Source organism: Austrofundulus limnaeus, unplaced genomic scaffold, assembly GCF_001266775.1.
Source record: "Austrofundulus limnaeus strain Quisiro unplaced genomic scaffold, Austrofundulus_limnaeus-1.0 Scaffold2, whole genome shotgun sequence".
NCBI lineage: Eukaryota > Metazoa > Chordata > Actinopteri > Cyprinodontiformes > Rivulidae > Austrofundulus > Austrofundulus limnaeus.
In genome coordinates this window covers 8,710,969-8,719,809 of record NW_013952404.1, presented here as the reverse complement: position 1 = coordinate 8,719,809, position 8,841 = coordinate 8,710,969, and the positions used below count along the sequence as shown (strand labels likewise).

At 37.8% G+C, this 8,841-nt stretch overlaps 1 protein-coding gene across 5 annotated transcripts in view; it reads left to right on the top strand.

Annotated features, from left to right (window-relative positions):
* The window catches only part of impg1b (interphotoreceptor matrix proteoglycan 1b), a 27,641-nt gene extending 19,227 nt beyond the window's left edge, over positions 1-8,414 (top strand). For 2 of the 5 annotated variants that reach the window (XM_014014706.1, XM_014014691.1), the window contains 6 exons: positions 4,063-4,282; positions 5,321-5,531; positions 6,058-6,243; positions 6,350-6,533; positions 6,829-6,912; positions 7,841-8,414. In XM_014014706.1, coding sequence (XP_013870160.1) covers positions 4,063-4,282; positions 5,321-5,531; positions 6,058-6,243; positions 6,350-6,533; positions 6,829-6,912; positions 7,841-7,924 — 969 coding nt within the window. In that variant the 3' untranslated portion in view covers positions 7,925-8,414. Of the gene's footprint in view, positions 1-4,062; positions 4,283-5,320; positions 5,532-6,057; positions 6,244-6,349; positions 6,534-6,828; positions 6,913-7,590; positions 7,610-7,840 lie in introns of all 5 variants that reach the window. The other 3 variants (XM_014014698.1, XR_001310729.1, XM_014014715.1) reach the window with 3 other exon arrangements.
* The last annotated feature ends 427 nt before the right edge of the window (positions 8,415-8,841 follow it).

The window sequence follows — 8,841 nt, the reverse complement described above, 5'->3', positions numbered from 1 at the left end:
GACCTCAGTTTAGCTTATTAGTTTGTCGCGTTAGCACCAAGCTAATACATATAAGGCAATATAGTGTTGGTGCTAGCACAAAGGCTAACAGGCTAAGCTGAGGTTCTTCTTCCATGAAGCAGCTCTGTTGTCCTCCATCTATATTTTCAGTTACAGGCTGTCATTTCTACCTTCTCCTCTCTGTCAACGCTCTCTGGTTTCATTTAAAATGGTCGATCGTCAGATATTGTCCAAGATTAACCTTCAGGGTGGATATAGCTCGCTCACACCAAGGACCAATCCACATCATCATTTACCCAGAATGCTTWGTGTGTAAATAAAATGGCTCCTTCCATGTTAAAATATATTTTTAAAAATTTACAAAACTAAACAGCCTACTGTATTTTTACAATCTTTATTTTACAGTTAAAATAAATGTTTATCAAATAAAGTCTAATGTTACAGCTAATCAGGGATCCCTTTAATTAAATCCTCACTTATGTGTCATGATGTGACTCATGTTATGAGTTTGCACATCCAAAGAAAAAAAATGTATTTGTATACACTCTAAACATGAAATGTTGGATTTACTTAACCATGTTATGTGACCTGGTTCCACCTGAGTTGAGTAAATTCAAAGCAACATACTCATGTTCTTTGGCTAAAAAACTGGTATATTGCTTTGAATTTACTCAACTCAGTTAAGTGGAACCAGGTCACATAACATGGTTAAGTAAATCCAACATTTCATTTTTTACAGTGTATAAGAAGCATTAAAAAAGGTAAAAAAAACAACAACACTCCATCTCCAATTTTTTGTGGTTGCCCAAACCATGGTTTTTGCTCGTTAACTGATCCGTTTAGCTTCCCAGCAAAAACTCAGATCAGATGTTTGAACTGGTGAGTATTTAGTGTTCTTTACTGGTAAACCATGTAGTATTTTCTTCCTTTAAATGGGCTCAGGTATTTCTATTGAACTCATCCAGCATGCTTTATAAATCATTGGAAAAGCACAAATGATCACGAGTAAATTTTCAATTTTTGAACACATTCGGCAGCCCATTTAAATGCACAGTGAAATGATTTGCTGGCTGTTGGAGCCCATTTGTAAAAGTTATATATATATATATATACATACATACATACACATACATACATACAGTATGTGTGTGTATTATTCGCCCTTGCAGTTCCCCTGTGTTTTGCCTCACTTACTCCTGTACCTACTGGTTTGTGAAGCAACCAATAAAACTGGACATGGAGTTTAAAATGAGTTTCCCATGCTACAGTAAATCAGAAACACMGTTTTATACTGCATTTAGATTTCTTGTGACTCTTCAGCGATACCAGCAAGGGGATATTTGACTTGTTCTTTTTTCTTTACTTTTCTTTAAACAAGAAGAACCAGTAGATACATGTGTAACCTTGTGTGTGAAGCTCGGGGGTGTGTTTGTGCCTTGCTGTCTGTGGAAGTACAGTGGTGTATTGTAGACGGCAGAGAAATACTTTTTATTTCTCGTAGCAGAGTCGTATGTGATTGGTTGTTAAGGTGCTCGGTGCTGTGTGCAGTTGCGCTGCAGGTCATTTCCTATTTTTGTTCTGGATATTGAACTATCTAAGTAGCTTTTCCGTGAGATTCCACCAGTTATGTGGAACTGTACCCTCTCTGAACTGCCTGTCAGTGATAGGTGAGGTAACCCGATCAGAGCAGAGCTCCTTAAGTCCTCTTATCTCCCGCACAACAGCCCGACACTGCTAAGGTATTGTAATCTCGCCCTCTCGCAGCGAGCAGGATTGACGTTCGTCATGTGCGCCGTGAGCTCTGAGTGGGTTAAGTTATTACTCAATTAAGTCATTATTTAATGCATTTAAAATGTAGTTTCATCTCAGCGTCAAAATATGCTCACCCCATGAGAATCAGAGGCCGCAATGCTGCAAAACTTTTAGCTGCAGTTACATTTTGACACTGTCCTATTAACATGCATTACTACAAGGCATGGAGAAATGAGGATTAAAGTTTCAGGAAATGGATAAATAAGTATATTAGATTCAGCAAAGTGTATATTCTTGGTTCCCCTGGAGCCAAAGTATGACTTCGGTTTCTTAAGAGTTCCCAAATTTCATGCATGGCTGTTCCGATGGGATAAAAAGTAATTACTGTACATCCTCTTTTGACTTTAGGGTTTCACATTTAAGGATGCAATAAAAAAATACCATAATCTGGCCCTTACCAGGTTTTTATWATGTGAAAACTAAGTCATCCTATTGAAGCAGTGTGTAAAAACTACTGTAAATGCTTCAATAACACACACCCATAGAGGCAGAAGCAAACACATTATCTCCCCATTGGCCTTCGGCGGCGGGCGATAAACGGAAAAGCAATAATTGTGGATGAGTGTGAGAAGGTTTTGTGGCTTTRTCTGATAGCTTCTTTAATCTACTGTCTCTTAAAATGGTTCATAGATATCGAGCGATGGTCTTAGCAGTCCTACAAGCTGCGTTTGCAGGCAGGCTCTGTTTTTGACGCCCGCTGTCTGAGGCAAAAGGTGAAAATGTTTTTGTCCATGTCTCTGTGTGTGGTTATTTGTCCATAGGAAAAAAAAATGAAACTCAGAAAGTGATCACTGGGTATTCATCTACAGCTAATTACATTTTAGGATGGCTGCCAGCTGACCTTAAAAAAATAAATATGACTCCAAGTCAGTCAATTTTACAGTTTACAGTTTACAGCTGAGAGTCACCTCAAAACAAACTTAAAGCTCTAACTAGCGTTGGGCAAAACTGTCAAAAATTAATATTTGCCACTTTGCAATTACTGCAATTAGTGCCACATTATGATTTTTTTTATTATTGTCTGACACGACATCACTGTCAGGCTTATATAAGAGCCCAATGGTGGAAGGCAGTGATGCTTACACAAACACTGCAAACTTGTTTAATCACCTGAAACACCGACATATAGTAAAGTACGAGGAAAACCAGAAACAGCGGACCAAAGGCTAATGCTGGCCACATGCAATTGCAATTGTCATCTAATAATAATCATTTTTATTGTTATTGGCTAAATGTCACAATTAATCCTGATAATTTTTTTCCCCAATATCGCCCAACCCTAGCTTTAACAAATTGCCTTTAATAGTTAGAGTGTAATAAATCTATTTAGTTGAACTTTTTTTTGTCTAATTGAGGACTACACTGCAAAAAATGTCCAACTAACCAAGTTTTAAAATCTTATATCCAGCCAAAAAGTTGTTTTGATCTTGTTTTGAGACTGATTTACTAAACAAGAACTGATTGTGTAAGATAATAATCTTGTTTTCAGAATGTGTAAGATTATTTGTCTTGTTGGTCTGAAAATTTGACTCCAATTAAATCAAAAAATTTCTGTCAATGGAGTAAGAAAATTTTACTTGGTAAGATTCTTGAAATACTTGATTTGACTCAGTTTTTTTTTTATTTCAAGAATCTTACCAGTCTCAAAACAAGATCAAAAAGACTTTTTGGCTGGATGTAAGAGTTTAAAACTTGGTAAGATGGACAGTTTTTGCAGTGTAGATGATTAGAAGCAGGTGCATGTTACATGCTACTATAAAGCATACATCGTCAAGGTTTTACCAAACATTATTTATAGATTTTATTTTGGAATTAGCATGAGCTAATGCTTATAAACATCGCTCTCGTTTTATTCTGCATCTTATGACACAGCCCCTGAGAAATGACAGGATTTTATGCCRGCATCAAAATTTAATTATGAACTATTCATAGAATTCACCAATAAATGTGACCTAAATAACACAAATCAGCAGTGAAATGACAACAATTCTGTCATTACTGAAGCTAAAAATGATGGGATGAACAACAGTTTGTTTCGTCTCCCCAGGGTGTCTCAAATCTCTGCTGACACCTAACACTGACATGAATCCACTTTATTTTATTTATTCCACCCTTCCTCTGATAAATGAACACTAATGAATACTAAACTCTGRCTTCCTGTCGAAAGCTAATTTCCAGCTACACTAATCTTCAGGAAACTGATATTAAAATAAAARGGTTGAATAATCGTATTTCCCTCTTTTTATGCAGCTTTTGCCGTATTTACAGTCAAATCTGACTGGATTCAAGCAGCTGGAGATTCTCAACTTCAGGAATGGGAGTGTTGTGGTGAACAGCAGGATGAAACTGGACCGGCCGGTCCCGTATAACGTCACAAAGGCTGTCCACTGTGTTCTGGAGGACTTCTGCAACGCAGCAGCTGCGCGGCTTGACATTGAGATTGACAGTCGGTCTTTGGAGGTTGAGCCAGGTGAGGTGTCCCTGCTAATGCTGCTTTGTCCTACTTRTGTATTTTACACGTTACACGCAAACACCTGAACTCAGACCAGCCCTCCAGCTCTTTGTTTAACTAGAAAAACTGCATTTTCAGTAAAAATGCAACATGACTTTGCCAAAGTTTGCTGACGAAGCTGAAACTGAATTGTCCAAGCTAAAAAGAGCAAAGCGCAAACTAAAACTGAAAAAGGCCAAAAGTAGCTGAATACCTGTTAAAATAGCACAACTCCAGCTAGAAGCTAGAAAAAGGAAATAGTAGCAAAATGGTAGCTAGAAGCTAAAAGCKAACAAAAWGCAAGCTAACAATTAAAAATAAAAGCTAAACACTAGTTAAACTTTAGCCAAAACTTCAAAGTAGTCAAAGGTTAAAAAGTATCAGAAATTTATCTAGAAGCTAAAAACAACAATGAGCTAGCTAAAATTAAAAAAAATATATGAAAAGGCTAGTAAAGGCTAGACAAAAGCTAAAATTACCAGAAAGATAACTGGAAATTAAAGTAGCAAAAGACTAAAGAGTAAACATAACAAAAAGCTAAGAAAGGGAAAAAGTGGTTAAAGGCTATGTAAAAGCTAAAATTAGCAAAAAGCTAGCTAAAAGCAGTAGAACAGTAGCTGAAAGCTCAAATTAACAAGCAAAACACTTGCTTAAAGCTAAATAAATAAACAAATAAATTAATAAATAAAACCTTGAAGAAGCATAAAACAATAAAGCCTGTGCGCTAATACAGATTTTAATGACAACAATGTAAATGAATGAATTAAAGTGTTTTTTCTATGGGGAAAATATATGTAAAAAAAGTGAAATATTTTGAAAAGCATAAAATTGACAAAAACAAAACCCATGGCACCCATTTCCCGAGTGAGCTGAACCGTTTCATATATGAACAGCTAAGAGGGCAACAGTAATTAGATTGAAAATAAAATAAARGAAAACAGGAGTCCAAGTGTGAACGCTGATTCAGCAGTCACACAATAAGCACCTCTCTGCTAATTTTCACCCCCTTGGCTTCAGCTGACCAAGCAGATCCCTGCAAGTTCCTGGCCTGCAACGAGTTCTCCCGCTGCGTGCTGAACAGCCGGACCAACGAGGGCGAGTGTCTGTGTGACCCCGGCTACAGCACCGTGGATGGGTCTCCCTGTCAGAGCGCCTGCACCCTGCAGCCAGATTACTGCCTGAATGGAGGCCTGTGTGAAATAATCCCAGGTCACGGAGTCAGCTGCAGGTACACGATAAATAACAACACCTGACGTGTTGAAGGGATTTACTGTAACTCTTTCAAAAGCTTTAACATAACACCTCGTCATGTTTTGCAAAAGCACGGTACTGGAGTAAAGAGGTTTAGCGGCCAAACATGTCCGACTGAAAAACATGAAACWCTTTGTGAAACTAAAACAAAAACCTAAAGATTCGTGGAGCTGAACTCTGTTTTTACATCTCGTCTCCTCAGTTTTATAGTTTGATAAAAGAAGAGATGACGTGACGCAACTTTTTGAAACATCAAACCGGTCTGATGAATTTAAATATTATTTCATGCATATTTATTGCTTTGCTACAAAGTATTTTTCTAGAAACCTTTGTTCTCAGAAGCTGAAAGCAATCACGCTCTGTTTTCAAACACCTCACAGAAAAAAAAGACAAAAACAACAAAAAAAAAACAACAAAGTGAAACGGTCCTTTTGTTAATTCCACTAAGTCCTTCAGATAACTCTCTGAGGGTGCCTTTCTGTGTGTTTTGTGTTTTGTTTCAGATGCCCCGTGGGTCAGTACTGGCATTACCACGGAGAGCGCTGCAGCGAGCTGGTATCGGTGCCRGTAGACCCTCCTCTCATTATAACCTGCCTCGTGGGAAGTCTCTGCCTCGTTTGTGCCATCATTGGTGTTTTAATATTCATCAACAAGAAGTGTGTAAAACCCAGAAAGGCTYTAACTTTGGTGTAAGTCTTTGTTTTTTTTCCCTCCTCTCTCACATTTTGTTTGCAAAACCTGTTTGGCCCTCCATCGGGAGTCATTTGATGTGTTGCACCCCCTCGCCTTCCTCAGGCACACCCTCGCGCCGTACGCCTTTGAAAACACMCTGAGGGAGAACCCCGTGTTTGAGAACGACGACGGCATCTTAACGCACGTGTCCACGTTACAGTGTCCTTCGAGCTCTGCCTCGTCCCAGTCCCAACAGTCTGAGCAGGAACATTTTGCCTCAATCGAAAATATCCGACTGAGTATCGAGGTGCTCCCAGKAACCAACTAACCTGACTCAGTACTAAACTCAAACCTCTAACAAAAGTCTAACCCATAATGATAATTCTGTATCTATAGGTTTTATTTTCCRCTTTTTGAGTACCATCCTCAGCTGTGGGGTCTTCCTCCCTGCAAGCACACAACTTTTGGCTCTGCTTCGTAGGTCTTAACTCTCCCCTGGAGTAGATTCTTCTCAAGTCTTCGCTGTATCCGCATTTTAACGTGGTAGAACATAAATCTTTGGTGGGATGAGTCGGAAATGCTTCTCCTCTCTGTCTCTGCAGATCCCCAGACAACTCTACACAACCAGATCAGAAAAGTTAGTGTCGGGAATGGTGGGTTTCCATCACAGCATGCCACACAGCGAGGTAAGAGGGCGAACCCATGTGATGACCTTAAGACATTAAAGGCCAAACATTTGCATTTGAGTTGAAGAAACTTGCGTCAAACATGGCATTATACAAGGTCTTATGCGATGATGCGAGATTTTGAAAGATTTGRTATCGCTCCAAGTATGTGCTGTGAAAGACTCTCAGCTACTACTGTACCAAATTTTAACCCATTTCTGAGTTAGCAAAGTACAGGTTTGTGACGGCCATTTTGAATTCAGTTGACTTCAAAAAGTTAATCCATTTTAGAGAAACATACTTTCTGAAAGTTTCATTCAAATCCATTATTGGGAAAAAKACACACAAAAAGTGTGCTTCTTGTAGTATATGCTGAGTCTAKTGCCAAACCAAATTGTAGCTCAATATCAGTTAGCAGAGTCGTAGCCATTTTTGTGTTTGCTAAGTGGCAGCTATCTTGAACTGGGGTTAACTCCAAATCTCAATAAATTGTAAATCTAAATCCACAAGATTATTRTCTGAAAGTTTCATCAAAACTCGTCCACTGSTTCATGAGATATTATGCGAACGCAAACATACAAACGGGCAAACACCTCACGGCCTCTCGCCTTCGGTGATATCCGACAACAAAAACACTTTAAAAAATGAGACAGGTGTTTTTACATTTTTATACTAACTGTAACCTAAAATGTTTTTCAGCTGTATGACGTGAGCAAAGGTAAAGACAGATCTGTGCCTCCAACTGTCAAGTGATTTATTTTTTTATTAATAACAAACTTAATCAGATTGGCTGAAAAACATAAACTTTGACAAAAGTAGACTAAAATAGTCATGATGATTACTGCTGTTTACTAACATTTCTTCATTCAAAAATAAATAAAAAATAAAAAAATAAAAAATAATTCCAGTTTGAAGGGATTTTTTGTCACTTTTGGTCTTTTTCTTCCAGACGTGGCGACTGCCAAATGAGTACAGAACGTGTTGCTTTTTAAGGARGTCGGACAACGACTGTTTTGAGGTGACGGTGGTCTGAAAACAACACAAGCTGTGACCACAYAGACACGGTGCTGCCGGTGAACTGTGGTTAGTTGTGCCGTAGACAAGTCATTAGGCCAATTTTTGTCTGGTGATGAAAGCCTGTTTATAGACAGCGAGCTCTGAAGTCTAAGAATTTATTTATTACATGTTTTGAGCGGTAGGAGTTATCCGTCTACAGTCCACCCTTGGCAAAGATTGTTGTTTCCTCACAGTGAGGTTTTTATATAAACTGATACACATGGCTGTATCTAATTGTAGCTTTAGATTAAWATGTTTCATGTTAATGCCATTCTTTAACACAGTTGTGTATAAAAATGAACAAAAGAGAATGTACTGTATAAGCTATTGACTTTTGTCATTTCACAAAATGTATCTCAGTCTGTCCTGGTCACAGTTTTACAGCTAATCATTTGTCTCTTACGACTTGGACATACTTTTTATATATTTTGCATTTGCAGCAAAACAAATAAAAATGTTTGAATTCAGATTGTTATTTTTTATGAGCTTTTTAAATGAGATTTTAATACGCAGCACTTGATAGTTTTTGCTGTAAGCGTGACACTAAAACCTCTGGCTCTCACACTTTTCAGTTTCTGACCAACAACATAAAAGGGGCAGAAACTCACTAACTCGAGTATCGCTGGTTAAAGGTAATTAAACAAGGATTCAGTGAAAATAAACTAGCTTCAGTAACAGTTATAGTGTTTTCACTCATATCTGACTGTTTTTCTCTGGGAACTGTCCTAAAGCCATTTATTTTTCATTTGTTTGTTTTTATTGGTAATTATAAAACCACAAACAGAAAAACAAAGGTTGATTCTTTAATGACAAGAGTTATAAACTTCAGTACTTACTAACCTTTAAAGCATCAGCTTTGTGGTATTTTTTAATAATTTTAGTCTTTACTGTATT